General features: G+C 39.8%; 1 protein-coding gene across 4 annotated transcripts in view; it reads right to left on the bottom strand.

Moving 5' to 3' along the window:
- Nucleotides 1–1,194: 1,194 nt before the first annotated feature.
- LOC125374752 (alpha-1,6-mannosyl-glycoprotein 4-beta-N-acetylglucosaminyltransferase-like) overlaps nucleotides 1,195–18,060 on the bottom strand; it is a 49,426-nt gene continuing 32,560 nt past the window's right edge. For all 4 annotated transcript variants that reach the window (XM_048386159.1, XM_048386160.1, XM_048386158.1 and 1 more), the window contains exons 3-5: nucleotides 7,768–7,847; nucleotides 4,264–4,348; nucleotides 1,195–2,803 (exon numbers count right to left, since the gene is read on the bottom strand). In XM_048386159.1, coding sequence (XP_048242116.1) covers nucleotides 1,653–2,803; nucleotides 4,264–4,348; nucleotides 7,768–7,847 — 1,316 coding nt within the window. In that variant the 3' untranslated portion in view covers nucleotides 1,195–1,652. The remainder of the gene's footprint in view (nucleotides 2,804–4,263; nucleotides 4,349–7,767; nucleotides 7,848–18,060) is intronic.

The raw sequence follows: 18,060 nt of genomic DNA, 5'->3' as shown, positions 1-18,060 counted from the left end.
TGATGTCAATCACTGGATTGTCTGGTCCACACTCGATTATTGACAGACCGCCGTCATATAGCTATAATATTGCTGAGTGCGGCGTTAAACAACAAACAAACAAACAACTTTTCTGTCCGTCAACTGGGACGTCTGCATTTCGGGAGGAAACCGCGTAGCCCCTACCTCTCTCTCAGTCTACATGACTATCCAACGGACCCGTGAAGATTCCGGGGTAGAATAGGTCTTCAGCAACCCATACCTGCCGTAAAGGGTGATTATGCTTGTCGTAAAAGGCGACTAACGGGATCGGGTGGTCAGGCTCGCTGACTTGGTTGATGTATGTCATCGACCCCAATGGCGTGAATCGATGTTCATGACATTAATCACTGGATTGTCTGGTCCAGACTCGATTATTTACAGACCGCCGTCATATAGCTGGAATATTGCTGAGTGCGGCGTTAAACAAGAAACCAACCAACCAACGACTATCCAACGGCCACCAATACGACGTCTTTGATTATTCAAAGAATGCATCTATGGTGATATAATAAACCAAACGATTCACAGATTGGATGGAGGATGTATTAATACACACATATATGGAAACAGATTGTATCCCTTGTGAAAACCACATGCATTAATATTTTACACGTGACTAAGATTTTTCTGACAAAACTGGTTTTGTGTGGATAACGATAATTTTAGAAAATATGGCACACTGGAGTTTCAGAACCCCAAGCTTTTGGTGTTTATCAGCCGTGAGGATATGTCCGGTCGGTCCTATTCTAACCCCCTTTAGCTGTTGGAATAAGCCCCCCTGGCACATACTAACATCATAACATACAAAAGGGGGAGGCGGGGTCGCCTGGGGTGGTGGAGTGTTAGCTCATCACGCCAAAGGCCTGGGTTTGACATGGATACACTGTGTGAAGCCTATTTGAAGAGTTCCCTACAGTGAGTTTCCTGGAATATTGTAGACTAACATCTTGTCTCTGAACAAAACATATTTTTGCAGTTTTTGAAATATATAGTTATAAAATATAATAAAAAGGAGGCAAGAGACTTTCTTCATTTTCATATACTGCTACTGCATTAATCTAGACTTGCAAATATTATAGACTTGCATGGGCTGTATTGGATATATTTGTTTCAGGGTCTGTATCACAGACTAATACTGCAGTAATCTAGACTTGCAAATATTATAGACTTGCATGGGCTGTATTGGATATATTTGTTTCAGGGTCTGTATCACAGACTAATACTGCAGTAATCTAGACTTGCCAAATATTATACACTTGCATGGGCTGTATTGGATATATTTGTTTCAGGGTCTGTACGACAGATATTGCCAAACGCGGCGTAAACCCCAACTCACACACGCCCGCGGGAGCGCCTCAGATAACTGGGCCAACCATGCTTCCAACGAAGTTAAAAGGGCGCGTATGTGTTGTAAGATATACCCTGTATGCTTGGCGATAAAGATATTATGCTTGCTCCTGGTTGTGGTGCTGTTTTCGAGCAGGAAGTGTTATTGCACATTAATGTGATGGTACATTCACATCATGCACTCATCAATGTATCCAAGTTTAGTTTCCCCCCACAAACATACACACAGTCATGTAAATATATACCATCTTCATCACAAACATCATTCAGACAAATCTCATCTTTCACGCCGCAGTAAACACTGCAATCTCTCGTACAATCAACCAAGGCTCTTGGTGCTTTGTAATCTTGACCCTTAAACACATGGCCTTGAACTTGATACTTTCCTCAAGGGAACCAACGTCAATTCGTCCATCTTTGAATTCACCGATCATGATATCGTTCATACATTGTATATTGACCTCGGTTTTCAGTAAGGTCAAACTGGCCTCTAAGTGACCGCTGAGCAGTCTGTCCTCTGGGTGACCTACTGACCCAGTATCTATGATAACTCTTCGCAGCCGATGCGGTTCCTGGAAAACGATGGTGAAACTGTCACCGTCACTTGGTGAACCATGTGTCCAAAAATAACCCTCCGTTTTCTCATAAGCTAGTCTCGGAAGGAACGTCAAAAATGATTTCATTGATGTAAAAACTTCCGCTGGTGGGTTATCTCCCTTGTATAGTTTTGTCATCTGATCAAAAAACCTGTCTTTCAGGGGCTGGATTTTGCCAGGGTAGGACGAGTGAATTCCTTGGTGTTGAAACAACGTCGGTTTACGTAAGCGTTGTACCATTTGCGTGTTCAGCATATTGAAATACAAGTACGTATAATCCACAGGCTGTTCCTCATAAAATAATTTCAACAAGGAAGCTAGCTTCTGCAAGTCCGAATTCTTGTACAACTTCCCTATAAATCCAAGTTCTGAAAATTCCAAACACGTCCATGTCGAATCCGGCTGTTCTGCGATGTACTGTTTAATGGCGCCGATGTATCCGTCAACCGTTATGACGTCGTCTTCAATTTGCATATAATACTTTGAAATATCTAAACTGTATTCAAACATGAAAGCATAATCAAAATTTTGTTTCGCTCGCCATTGTATGTAGTGTTTTTCCTGACCGTATGTGAATTTCGTTATAGTCAAGTTTGGATAATAGCTACTTGGAGTGTGGATCACGTGAAGCATTCCTGCGTCAATAGCATCACTGAAGTTACGCCTGATGTCCCCCGCTAGCTCTGCTTTAACTGTAGGGTCCGTATCGGCCAAAAACACCACAATCAGGACTTCTTTCCGTTCCGCTGGAGACATGTTAGACACCAATGACTTTATCGTATGAGCATAATAGGACGCTCCCTTGCGTTTGATCGTTGGGATTCCTATTGTTAAAAACGCTGAAAGAGAGAGTAGAATGGAATTAGGAGAAATTATACACGTTTGAGATAAAATGTGGTCTAAAAACGCATTCAAGACTATTGCACTAATATAGCGACGTCCATGTGTGGTGGGGTCGGGATGTGGGAGGAGCTACTTGTTTTATCTCGACTAATGCCAGTTTTATAGTGCCACGCCCACTGAGATAACATGCTGGAGTTTTAACATGGACACCCAACTTAAACGCATCATACAGACTCCGATCCGACCAGTCCTTGTTTTATCCCCTTAATGCCTAGCGCCAGACAGGGTAACAAATGCCATATTTGACGTATTTTGGTATGATGCGGCAGTGAACCACATTTGAAATAAGAAAAATAAACCTATGAACTCTTGCTATACAGTGAAACCGCGATATGAGTAAGCACACTGTCTGTAGTTCGAGACACATTTCGATTAAGAGACCGACAATTTGATTTCTCGGATGGGTGTAGGGTGTGGTTAGAAAATCAATGATTGGTTCTTTTCACTTAATGTTGTTTAAAATATAAGTTAACAGTATGACAAACACACCAGGAGGGCCTTTAAAGGGCTAGTTCGCTACATGAACAGCGCTCACAGCCGTCGGTTAGGTTGGTTGGTTGTTTAACGCCGCACTCAGCAATATTCAAGCTATATGACGGCGGTCTGTAAATCATCGAGTCTGGACCACACAATCCAGTGATCAATATCATGAGCATATATCCACGCAATTGGGATACGATGACATGCATCAACCAAGTCATTGAGCCTCACCACCCGATCCCGTTAGTCGCCTCTTACGACAAGCATAGTCGCCTTTTACGGCAAGCATGGGTTGCTGAAGACCTATTCTACCCCGGATCTTCACGGGTCCCGTCGGTTAAAACGAGTCTGCGTACACGGGACCTAGTTCTCTCCAAGACGTAAGCCGTACAAGTCAGCCAGGAAACCATTTGTTTGTTTGTGGTTTGTTTGTTTGCATGTTGTCTAACACTGCAATCAGCAAAATATTCCAGCTATATGGCGACGGTCTGTAAATAATTGAGTCTGGACCAGACAATCCAGTGATTGACATCATGAGCATTGATCTACCAATTGGGATACGATGACATGCACTAACCAAATTAGCGAGCCTGACCACCTGATCCCGTTAGTCGACTCTTACGACAAGCTTGGGTTGCTGGCGACCTATTCTGACCGATGTTCACGGGTCGGCTGATAAGCCACGTACATGCTGCTCGCATATGTCGTTAGTCGCCTCTTGGGTTGCTGAAGAACTATCCTACCCCGGACCAGAGAAGGTCAGCTTTTCATAACCTGGCTGTATTGCGTGTGTCATCGTACCCGGTGGGTGGACCGATGATTATATTAGCCATGACATCGTTGTTTGAACAAAGGATAATCTCGGGTTGACGTTTGTCCATTCACTCACTCACTCATTAAAAGTGGAAATGCTCACCTTTGTCGCGTTTCGGTACAGGAAACAAGAGAGGATTTGGATCCGGCGTCGTTCCCGGCACAATAGAAGTCCCACAGGAACATTCCTGGAAGAAGAAATTGGTGCATACCATTGCTTGTAAACACATTTTACGCCAGCATTGATCTATCTAGACCTGCTCAAAGACTTATTTTCGGCCCCAAAATATGCAGATGTCAGTTATTACCCATTTCCTGTCATAACAGCTATAACTAAAGTTATAGATTTGTGTACGTTGCTGATTCCAGGACCAATAAAGAGTGCTTTGGTGATCACTTTCGCATTACTGCATTGACTGCATTGAGTGAGTGAGTGAGTTGGGTTTAACGCCGCTTTTAACAGTATTCCAGTTATATCGCGGCGTGTCAGCTTAAATCGGGAGGAAAGCCCGAAGTGATGCAGATCTCAGACGTTTACCACTTCGGTGAAACCCACGAGCACGGGTATGGTGCTGACAAACCTAGAAACATAATCGGGGCGAACAATCATAGGTTTCTGGCGTACCCAAGGGACGCAACTCTGCATAGCGAATCGCGGCGCCTTAGACGACTGGGCCACCCGTGCCCCACGCATTGAATGCATTGCTTAAAATATCTCAGAAGTCAAGAAAGTAAGAGAGTCCCAACTTTGCACAAAACGGGTTTTTCTCACTGCGCATGTCAAGGGAAAATCTCAGATAAACACCTTGGATCGAATCAATCGTTATTAAAATGCCCAAGCGAAGGGACAGAACTCTGTCCTGATTTTTTTGTTGGCTTGGTTTACAGAACACCGACCACCAGTTTCCCTTACTAGATGTATGACAATATGTTATGGACTTTCAAAGAAATTGATAGATAAATTGAAAGTATTCAATGAACGCTGTTTCCAAGAGCCGTTTGATCCCAGAACGAGGCTAACAATATCTGGCAATTTTAGGGTCAAGGGATTTCTGCTCAAACACACAAACACTGGTGTCGGGTGCAGAAGAAGCTCTTTATGTGTATACCGGTCACGTGTTATCATAGATATTCCAGTCTTTGGGTATATATCGATTGCTTCCTCTAAGTGTTTTATCTGTCATATGGGGCGTCGATTGCGAGTAGCCTAGTGGTTAAAGCTTTCGCTCGTCACGCCGAAGACCCGGGTTCGATTCCCCATATGGATACAGTGTGTGAAGCCCATTTCTGGTGTCCCCCATCGTGATATTGTTGGAATATTACTAAAAGCGGCGTAAAGCCATACTCACTCACTATCTGACATGACCTCGTTCAATTCGTCTTTGACAGTACAAATTGTATTGAACTCGTTAGCAATCAGTTCAATAAATTCAAACATTCGCTCTTTCACTGTCAAATTAACAATACAGATAAAATAAGTAATCGTAAGAGGTTAGAAATGAGGGAGTTATGCTATCATTGCCTTGATTTCAAGACCAGCAAATATTTTTGCAAACATTGAAAAGGTAACGGTTGGCTGTTCAATCTGATTTGATCAATACACAACATCACGTAGTGCTATTGATTTCACAAATCTCAACAAAGAGATGCCATTATCGTGTATATTACTTTCCGACACCTGTCAATCAATATCTGTCAGGTCGGCATACACCGCTTGTGCATGATGCTTTTAACACAGGGTACTTAACACACAGAAGAGTGAGTGTTAGTGAGTTGGTTTTACGCCACTTTTAGCAATATTCCAGCAATATCACGGCAGGGGACACCAGAAATGGGCTTCACACATTGTACCCATGTCGGGAATCGAACCCGGGTCTTCGGCGTGACGAGCGAACGCTTTAACCACCAGGCTACCCGACCGCCACACACACAGAAGAATACCATGTGGATCATATAATATTATGTCAAAGTTGTATTGGTCTTTTGTGCCAGGGGCCGAGTACGCTCCACGATAAATACACAAAGTCGCTAAAACGTAATTAATACTGAATTTGTTTTTATCGATTCCAAGTACATGTTTTTATCATATAATGGGTAGGTTTCTCGGCAGGATAAAGCCAACGGATAAAAACGATATCCGTTGGGGTCATATGCGGATAGAGATGCAAATATCAAAGGTCAAGTAGGGACTACTTTCACTGTAGGCTCGCTAACTACAATGTTTATTCCTAATGCAGGATATTTACCATCCCCAAACACACTCGCGTGATAACCTCTATATATTATAGATACCTTAGCAAGGAAAACTCGTGAAGATCGGGGTTAGGATTGGTCTTCACCAACCCATGCTTGTTGTCGAGACGACTTATGGGATCGAGTTGTCACGTTTTCTGACTTGGTCGATGCATGTCAGTGTATCCTAATTGCGTAAATTGATCCTCGTGATGTTAATCAATGGATTGTCTGGTGCATGCTAGATAATTAACAGACCGCTGTCATCCAGCTAGAGTATAGGTGAGTGCGAAGTTAAACAAGCAAACAAACAAACAACAGTAACTCGAAGGACTCAAGCTCTTAGCTCCGGGTATGACGAATTCGTCAAGTGAGGAGTTCGTTTATAAGATATAATGGGAATTTTCTATTACTTTTTTTATTTCGATCACTCGGCTTTTACAGCTCTCTAACAACCAAGGAATATCCAAAGGGGTTTGACTAAATGGTAGATCAGCTGTTAAGTATCCAAGGTATATTTTTAATGATTTACGAAAAATGTTTATTTCTTGCCATTTTTAAATTTCCAGTGAGTGAGTGAGTGAGTTGGGTTTAACGCTGCTTTTAACAGTATTCCAGTTATATCACGGCGTGTCAGCTTAATGTGGGAGGAAAGCCCGAAGTGATGCAGGTCTCAGACGTTTACCACTTCGGTGAAACCCACGAGCACGGGTATGGTGCTGACAAACCTAGAAACATAATCGGGGCGAACCGGGATTCGAACCCACAATCATAGGTTTCGGGTGTGCGAATTACGCGTTTGCCTCCTTCCTTCCCAATGATATTAATAATACCCTTTTCGGTTCATGAAGCCCAGGTATTTTTCATGAATTATACCGTGCATTCATACGTTCATCATTTACCAAGCTCTTGCCAAGTTTGTTTATGTCATATAAGAATCATTGTCAAAAGGTATTTTTGTTAAAAAATATTGTTCTTAGTGTGCTCTTCGGGCACCATGATCTATTTAGCCATGTCATTGTGATTTTAACTCTTCCTCTGCCCCAAATAATGGGGTTGTGGAACACTGGGCTGTTCTGAGAATGTGGATCCCAGTGATCCAAATTCCCATTTTGGGGGCAAAGGCACGCTCTGTGATTGTGGAGACCCGTGAAATCCGGGCTAGAGAGAGGCGACTAACGGGTTCGTGTTGTCAGGCTCGCTGGCTTGGTTGATGCATGTCATCGTTCCAAATGGCGTGGATCGATGCTCATGATATTAATCACTGGATTGTCTGGTCCACACTCGATTATTTACAGACTGCCGTCATATAGCTTGAATATTGCTGAGTGTGCCACTGTGATTGTGGAACATATGCTATTGTCATCAGTACTACCTTCACTGGCTCCATCCGTTCCTCGCGTACTTCCATGATGTCTCTCTGGCTGTGCACCCGTTCCAACCTCAGATCCTTAACTGAAACAGTCAGACTGAATTTAAAACATTTACAATCTTATCATCCTTTAATACGGAAGCGTAGTAGGGTCACGGTGATTATTTTTTGTCTCCTACGTAGGACGTATTATCTCCTACGTAGGACTTAGTATCTCCTACGTATGACTTATTATCTCCTACGTCGGACTTCCTGTCAATATGTAGCTACATTTATCAGTATTATTACCATCGGCAATATGTAGCTACATTTATCAGTATCATTACCATCGGCAATATGTAGCTACATTTATCAGTATTATTACCACCGGCAATATGTAGCTACATTTGTCATGAGTATTAATATCATCGACAATATGTAGCTACATTTATCAGTATTATTACCACCGGCAATATGTAGCTACATTTATCAGTATTATTACCATCGGCAATATGTAGCTACATTTATCAGTATAATTACCACCGGCAATATGTAGCTACATTTATCAGTATTATTACCACCGGCAATATGTAGCTACATTTATCAGTATTATTACCATCGGCAATATGTAGCTACATTTATCAGTATTATTACCACCGGCAATATGTAGCTACATTTGTCATGAGTATTAATATCATCGACAATATGTAGCTACATTTGTCAGTGTTATTACCACCGGCAATATATGGCAACATTTGTCATGAGTATTATTACCATCGGCAATATAAGGCTACAGTTATTAAGAGTATTATAACCATCGGCAATATATGGCTACATTTGTCAGTATTTTTACCATCGGCAATATATGGCTACATTTGTCTGTATTATTACCACCGGCAATATGTAGCAACATTTATCAGTATTATTACCACCGGCAATATGTAGCTACATTTGTCATGAGTATTAATATCATCGACAATATGTAGCTACATTTATCAGTATTATTACCATCGGCAATATGTAGCTACATGTATCAGTATTATTACCATCGGCAATATGTAGCTACATTTATCAGTATAATTACCACCGGCAATATGTAGCTACATTTATCAGTATTTTTACCACCGGCAATATGTAGCTACATTTATCAGTATTATTACCACCGGCAATATATGGCAACATTTGTTATGAGTATTATTACCATCGGCAATATAAGGCTACAGTTATTAAGAGTATTATTACCATCAGCAATATATGGCTACATTTGTCTGTATTATTACCATCGGCAATATGTAGCTACACTTCTCAGTATTATTACCATCGGGAATATGTGGCACATTTGTCAGTATTATTAACATCGGCAATATGTTTCTACATTTGTCAGTATTATTAACATCGGCAATATATGGCTACATTTGTCTGTTTTATTACCATCGGTAATATGTAGCTACACTTGTCAGTATTATTACCATCGGCAATATGTGGCTACATTTGTCAGTATTATCAACATCGGCAATATGTAGCTACATTTGTCATGAGTATTAATATCATCGACAATATGTAGCTACATTTATCAGTATTATTACCACCGGCAATATGTAGCTACATTTATCAGTATTATTACCATCGGCAATATGTAGCTACATTTATCAGTATAATTACCACCGGCAATATGTAGCTACATTTATCAGTATTATTACCACCGGCAATATGTAGCTACATTTATCAGTATTATTACCATCGGCAATATGTAGCTACATTTATCAGTATTATTACCACCGGCAATATGTAGCTACATTTGTCATGAGTATTAATATCATCGACAATATGTAGCTACATTTGTCAGTGTTATTACCACCGGCAATATATGGCAACATTTGTCATGAGTATTATTACCATCGGCAATATAAGGCTACAGTTATTAAGAGTATTATAACCATCGGCAATATATGGCTACATTTGTCAGTATTTTTACCATCGGCAATATATGGCTACATTTGTCTGTATTATTACCACCGGCAATATGTAGCAACATTTATCAGTATTATTACCACCGGCAATATGTAGCTACATTTGTCATGAGTATTAATATCATCGACAATATGTAGCTACATTTATCAGTATTATTACCATCGGCAATATGTAGCTACATGTATCAGTATTATTACCATCGGCAATATGTAGCTACATTTATCAGTATAATTACCACCGGCAATATGTAGCTACATTTATCAGTATTATTACCACCGGCAATATGTAGCTACATTTATCAGTATTATTACCACCGGCAATATATGGCAACATTTGTTATGAGTATTATTACCATCGGCAATATAAGGCTACAGTTATTAAGAGTATTATTACCATCAGCAATATATGGCTACATTTGTCTGTATTATTACCATCGGCAATATGTAGCTACACTTCTCAGTATTATTACCATCGGGAATATGTGGCACATTTGTCAGTATTATTACCATCGGCAATATGTGGCACATTTGTCAGTATTATTACCATCGGCAATATGTGGCACATTTGTCAGTATTATTACCATCGGCAATATATGGCAACATTTGTCATGAGTATTATTACCATCGGCTAAATAAGGCTACAGTTATTAAGAGTATTATTAACATCGGCAATATATGGCTACATTTGTCTGTATTATTACCATCGGAAATATGTAGCTACACTTGTCAGTATTATTACCACCGGCAATATGTGGCACATTTGTCAGTATTATTACCATCGGCAATATGTGGCACATTTGTCAGTATTATTACCATCGGCAATATATTGCAACATTTGTTATGAGTATTATTACCATCGGCAATATAAGGCTACAGTTATTAAGAGTATTATTACCATCGGCACTATATGGCTACATTTGTCTCTATTATTACCATCGGTAATATGTTGCTACATTTGTCAGTATTATTACCATCGGTAATATGTAGCTACACTTGTCAGTATTATTAACATCGGCAATATATGGCTACATTTGTCAGTATTATTAACATCGGCAATATGTTGCTACATTTGTCAGTATTATTAACATCGGCAATATATGGCTACATTTGTCTGTTTTATTACCATCGGTAATATGTAGCTACACTTGTCAGTATTATTACCATCGGCAATATGTGGCTACATTTGTAAGTATTATCAACATCGGCAATATGTAGCTACATTTGTCAGTATTATTAACATCGGCAATATATGGATCCATTTGTCCGTATTATTACCATCGCAATTTGTGGCTACATTTGTCATGAGTATTATTACCATCGGCTAAATAAGGCTACAGTTATTAAGAGTATTATTAACATCGGCAATATATGGCTACATTTATCAGTATTATTACCACCGGCAATATGTAGCTACATTTATAAGTATTATTACCATCGGCAATATGTAGTTACATTTATCAGTATTATTACCACCGGCAATATGTAGCTACATTTGTCATGAGTATTAATATCATCGACAATATGTAGCTACATTTATCAGTATTATTACCACCGGCAATATGTAGCTATATTTGTCATGAGTATTAATATCATCGACAATATGTAGCTACATTTATCAGTATTATTACCACCGGCAATATGTAGCTACATTTATCAGTATTATTACCATCCGCAATATGTAGCTACATTTATCAGTATAATTACCACCGGCAATATGTAGCTACATTTATCAGTATTATTACCACCGGCAATATGTAGCTACATTTATCAGTATTATTACCATCGGCAATATGTAGCTACATTTGTCAGTATTATTACCACCGGCAATATGTAGCTACATTTGTCATGAGTATTAATATCATCGACAATATGTAGCTACACTTGTCAGTATTATTACCACCGGCAATATGTAGCTACATTTGTCATGAGTATTATTACCATCGGCAATATATGGCAACATTTGTCATGAGTATTATTATCATCGGCAATATAAGGCTACAGTTATTAAGAGTATTATTACCATCGGCAATATGTGGCTACATTTGTCAGTATTATTACCACCGGCAATATATGACTACATTTGTCATGAGTATTAATATCATCGACAATATGTAGCTACACTTGTCAGTATTATTACCACCGGCAATATGTAGCTACATTTGTCATGAGTATTATTACCATCGGCAATATAAGGCTACAGTTATTAAGAGTATTATTACCATCGGCAATATATGACTACATTTGTCTGTATTATTACCATCGGCAATATGTAGCTACACTTTTCAGTATTATTACCATCGGCAATATGTGGCACATTTGTCAGTATTATTACCATCGGCAATATATGGCTACATTTGTCATGAGTATTATTACCATCGGCAATATATGGCTACATTTGTCTGTATTATTACCACCGGCAATATGTAGCAACATTTATCAGTATTATTACCACCGGCAATATGTAGCTACATTTGTCATGAGTATTAATATCATCGACAATATGTAGCTACATTTATCAGTATTATTACCATCGGCAATATGTAGCTACATGTATCAGTATTATTACCATCGGCAATATGTAGCTACATTTATCAGTATAATTACCACCGGCAATATGTAGCTACATTTATCAGTATTATTACCACCGGCAATATGTAGCTACATTTATCAGTATTATTACCACCGGCAATATATGGCAACATTTGTTATGAGTATTATTACCATCGGCAATATAAGGCTACAGTTATTAAGAGTATTATTACCATCGGCAATATGTGGCTACATTTGTCAGTATTATTACCACCGGCAATATATGACTACATTTGTCATGAGTATTAATATCATCGACAATATGTAGCTACACTTGTCAGTATTATTACCACCGGCAATATGTAGCTACATTTGTCATGAGTATTATTACCATCGGCAATATAAGGCTACAGTTATTAAGAGTATTATTACCATCGGCAATATATGACTACATTTGTCTGTATTATTACCATCGGCAATATGTAGCTACACTTTTCAGTATTATTACCATCGGCAATATGTGGCACATTTGTCAGTATTATTACCATCGGCAATATGTGGCACATTTGTCAGTATTATTACCATCGGCAATATATGGCAACATTTGTCATGAGTATTATTACCATCGGCAATATATGGCTACATTTGTCTGTATTATTACCATCGGTAATATGTAGCTACACTCGTCAGTATTATTACCATCGGCAATATGTAGCTACATTTGTCAGTATTATTACCATCGGCAATATGTTGCTACATTTGTCCGTATTATTACCATCGGCAATATGTAGCTACATTTGTCCGTATTATTACCATCGGCAATATGTGGCTACATTTGTCAGTATTATTACCATCGGCAATATATGGATCCATTTGCCATGAGTATTATTAACATCGGCAATATATGGCTTCATTTGCCATGAGTATTATTACCATCGGCAATATATGGCTTCATTTGCCATGAGTATTATTATCATCGGCAATATATGGCTTCATTTACCATGAGTATTATTACCATCGGCAATATATGGCTTCATTTGCCATGAGTATTATTAGCATCGGCAATATATGGCTCCATTTACCATGAGTATTATTAGCATCGGCAATATATGGCCCCATTTGCCATGAGTATTATTAACATCGGCAATATATGGCTACAGTTAATATGGGTGTTATTAACATCGGCAATATATGGCTACAGTTAATATGGGTATTATTAACATCGGCAATATATGGCTACAGTTAATATGGGTATTATTACCATCTGTAATATTTTGTTCAACCTGTAACTACCCGAGTCTGGGACAAACAAACAAACTAGATGAGTGAGTGCGTGCGTGAGTGTGTGAGTGCGTGCGTGCGTACGTGCGTGCGTGCGTGCGTATTCAACCGGTATTCCTAACACTATTCCAGTTATAACACTACACGTCGGCAAAGTGTTGGAGGAAAGCGTGAAGTGATACAGGTATTAAACGTTTACCACTTGGTGTAACCCAAGACCATGGGCATGCTGACACACATAACGCGAACCGTGATGCGAACCCGGGATCATAGGTTTCTGCCACACACAAGGGACGCAACTCTCCACAGGGTGTTTTAGTATTACATTTGGAAATAATAAAATCGACAAAACCATTTCCATACTCATAAAAAATCTCTACTGAAAGCCGAGTCCGTTGTACGTTGGCTGACCTTTTCATAAGCATGTGTCTAATAATCACTACCAACTTGTGATGATTCCGGATGAAATCATCCAGGTGTTATCTGTGATTCCAAACTGAGTGTTCTTGACGGGCACATAGGCCAACAATTATAAGTTTGTCCAAAATTGGAATTTTCTAAAATTCTTCATTTCTGAAGAAGTAAAGGAACTTTAACACAGCATTCAAGGTGATCAGGTAAAATTAAGCTAACATCATCTTTACTTGTTCTCTTCGCAGTGAATTACACGTCAACTCTACACAGACATAGTATTATAGTCATCGCCACTAGGCTGTGAGGTGGTGAGGACTGGAGTTGACTATGAGTTGAAATGTTTATTATTCTAATTTGGAAATGGAGGTGGTCGGGTAGCCTCGTGGTTAAAGCGTTCGCTCGTCACGCCGAAGACCCGGGTTCGATTCCCGACATGGGTACAATGTGTGAAGCCCATTTCTGGTGTCCCCCGCGGTGATATTGCTGGAATATTGCTAAAAGCGGCGTAAAACCATACTCACTCACTATTTTGGAAAAGTTTACTGACATTTGCTGCAGACCTGAGATGCAAGCACGGCCTTGAGCAGGTCAAGATATACTCCCTGATCACGGAAATGAATGCATGTATTCTGTGTGTTAAATCAATAACGAGACAATAGAGATCAAGTCTGACGCTAGATTTTATGGACGACTTGTCGACTGCACGATTGACGATTTCAGACCACCTGTTGCAAACTAGATGCACTGAATTTGTCAAGCGCGTCATTTAGAATGAGTCATAAACTACATAACAAAGCACAAGTGTATAGTCAAACATCCGCCCATATTTTTTAGATTTGATGTATTTTTTTTCAAATATGTGTGCTGTGCTCACGCCCATGGACAACAGTTTGGGATTGATTGACATATTAGTCGATATCGGTGTACGAAAACGTATAAAGCTCAATTTTAGATAGGGATGGAGATGTTTCATACATACACCTGACAAAACTTCGAGCCCACAGAAGTCCGGTTTAGACAGATTCCGTTGTATGCGTCAGTTTATTTGTTTGTTTGTGGTTTAACGCCCCACTCGGCAACGGCACGAAAAGGCCAATTTCCTGGTGGAACTACGGTCGAGCCCAGGAATTCCAGCCTAGTTCGGCAAGTGTGGAAACTGGACTTTTAAAGTCAGTTAACTCCCTTGCCTCGGGAAGACGTCCACAACCAAGGATGCTCTGTACATAAGCGAGGGATATTTAATTGACATGGGGAGCATAATGTATTCCTCGATAATCTTTTGCTTGTACTATAACCTTCATAAAAAAATTCGGCCTTCATTTCTAGTTAACCACAATGGAAGTATGTTCAGCCTAAGTTCGTCTTTTTATATTGCAACTGCAGCAGAGGCGTTACAGCAAGTACTGTCTCTCGCTTGTCTCTGAATGATGCAGCAACACTTTGATTCTCTGAACAGACATGAATATAGCAGAGTCATCTTGTTCATAGACATACTCTGCAAACAGACTTTTTTCAAGAATTTGAGGGTACAATAGTTTTTCCGATAAAGCCCCCTCCCCAAGAATAGTCCATGCTCCGTGCCTAAGTAACTGAGAGTATGTTTGTCACTTTGTCTCCCTGTGTTTCTTTACCTACGTTGTACTTATATGAACATAACGCGTATATTCTTCACTGACTCGGGGCGGTCGGGTAGCCTAGTGGTTAAAGCGTTCGCTCGTCACGCCGAAGACCCGGGTTCGATTCCCGACATGGGTACAATGTGTGAAGCCCATTTCTGGTGGCCCCCACCGTGATATTGCTGGAATATTGCTAAAAGCGACGTAAAACCTTACTCACTCACTCACTCACTCACTCACTCTTCACTGACTCTATAGTTGCATCTATCACATTCTTCTTAAATAATATTTATGGAGACGGCAGGAAAAAGCTAGGTTATAAAGTAATTATCCGGTAATAAAGTTATTTTCGCTTAGTTCTTCAGCAGCATGCCACACTAGCAAAGGCAGTTTCTGTGGCTAGTTTGTGAAATTTGAAACAAAATAACGTGACCGTTACATCATATAAATTAAACACTAGATGTAATCTACAATTACGAGTTTAATGAATATATTACTTTCCATGATATATCTTCATCATTACAAAACTTTAATCAGCCAAATTCGGTATTCACACCAATTATGTTATAGGGACATACTTGTAAGTATGCAGGTTTAGCCGGTATGACATATGAATATGCCACCTGATTTGAGATGGAGTCACACTGCGTGAACCCAGATTGTAAGTTAGTAAGTACATTATTATTACTTAAATAATTATGCACATGTTTTTTTCAAATATCTTAAGGCTACAAGGGCTGTGATTCAGATCTGTACTTTTTACATTCCTTTACGCTATTTTTCTTATGAACATAAAAAGTCGACAAGCATGGTTTGCTCTCTCGTGCGTCTGTATGTGACCAACAGCTCACATAGTTCATTTTCAATGTGAGCATGTTCAGTACAATAAACGTCTCCTGCCTTTTTCTAGCCGATTGTATACCTGCAACCACCAGCCCATAAACAACTGCATCCTCGGGGAGTGGGACGACATCTCGAACCTGATTGACATAACTTCTGCAAATGATATATCTAAATAAATAAATACTCGTATATACTTTTTTATATGTTGATGTTTTCGTTACACAGATGAAAGTAAGGGCCACGAAGTTCGGTCATCAGTTCTTAATGAACATGGTTCGGGTTTTGAACGCCAAAACCGATGAGAGTAGGTAAGTCTTTCGCACCCGTCAACCATAATCCCTTACAAAAATGTCCAATGTTATGCTCTTTATTTAAACATGCTTAATTTCTAAACATCTTTAGATTATGGGAATATTGTGCTGAGGTGGATTTAGGCTCACGCCGCTGTGAGAAGATAGCTCAGTTCAGGTGGGTAGACACTTAACGAGTTTTGGTAGAAAACCGTTAAGGATTTAAACACATTCCTAAATATGTCTTGTATGTGTTAACATTCTATGCACATTCTTACAGTGTGGGCCTATGGCTTAGATATACTGACTAAAAACTTCTATATACAGTCCTTGTGTCTGACACACTGTGCAAACTGACCAACTGGCCACACACACATACCTGCTCACACAGTTCTTTTGTTGTTTAACGCCGCACTCAGCAATATTCCAGCTGTATGGCGGCGGTCGAAAAATAATCGAGTCTGGACCAGACAATCCAGTGATGGACATCATGAGCATCGATCTACGCAATTGGGCTCAATGACATACATCAACTAAGTCAGCGAGGTTACAGGCCGGCAAAGCCACATTTCGAAAATAGATAGCCCAAATTGATGTGGCTCTCGCGGCAATGGTTATGGTTGCGTGATTGTATAATGTGGCTCTCGCGGTTATGCTGTCAAAACATGCTTTGTGATTCTAACAGGTTACCGTATATAACAAAACAAGTCTTGTTTTCTCATTTTTTATTCAACAAGGATAACATATCCATCAAAACTTTACATTGATGAATATGAATAGCATATGAATATCATAATGGATTTAATGTCATTACTGCAGATGAAGGAGGTCGCCCACGTGGTCAGAATATTCCATCTCACTCAGGTGTTGGTTCAGGAGCTGGATCTTGAGGGACGCAATACGTGCATCGATTGCCTTGTACTTCTTTCTTCGTGAAGGTTCTGACCACTGGTGAGAGAGTCTCAGGACTGCAACCTCTTTGAGTGACTGCTCTCGCTGAAATAGCTTCACTACCTCCTAGATGTTCGGGTGGCACTTCTTGGCAAGTTTCTTTATCTTGTTGTGCCACACTTCAAGGTGATTGTTGGTACGGTGGCCTTGGTTTTCGAAATGGTTCAAAATCTCTGGCATGAAGGCCCCTCCTTGAACCCAACTGGTTGTCACGTAGTCCATGAAGACAGTCACTTTAGGGCCAGCAGGAGAGTCAGCAATGGCATCAAGCCACATATCATCCACTTTGTCACGAGGTAGTAGAGGGAGGGCAGCAGCTCTTCTCACCAGCTTCTTCACCTCCTCATCTTCCTTATAGGCCATTATCAGACCTTCTTTCTGCACCCTCCTCCAGATACATTGGGTGAAGTGAAAGAAACACCC

This window comes from Haliotis rufescens, unplaced genomic scaffold, assembly GCF_023055435.1.
Source record: "Haliotis rufescens isolate VD_foot unplaced genomic scaffold, xgHalRufe1.0.p SCAF_6, whole genome shotgun sequence".
Classification (NCBI taxonomy): domain Eukaryota; kingdom Metazoa; phylum Mollusca; class Gastropoda; order Lepetellida; family Haliotidae; genus Haliotis; species Haliotis rufescens.
This window is presented reverse-complemented; position numbering and strand designations above follow the sequence as displayed.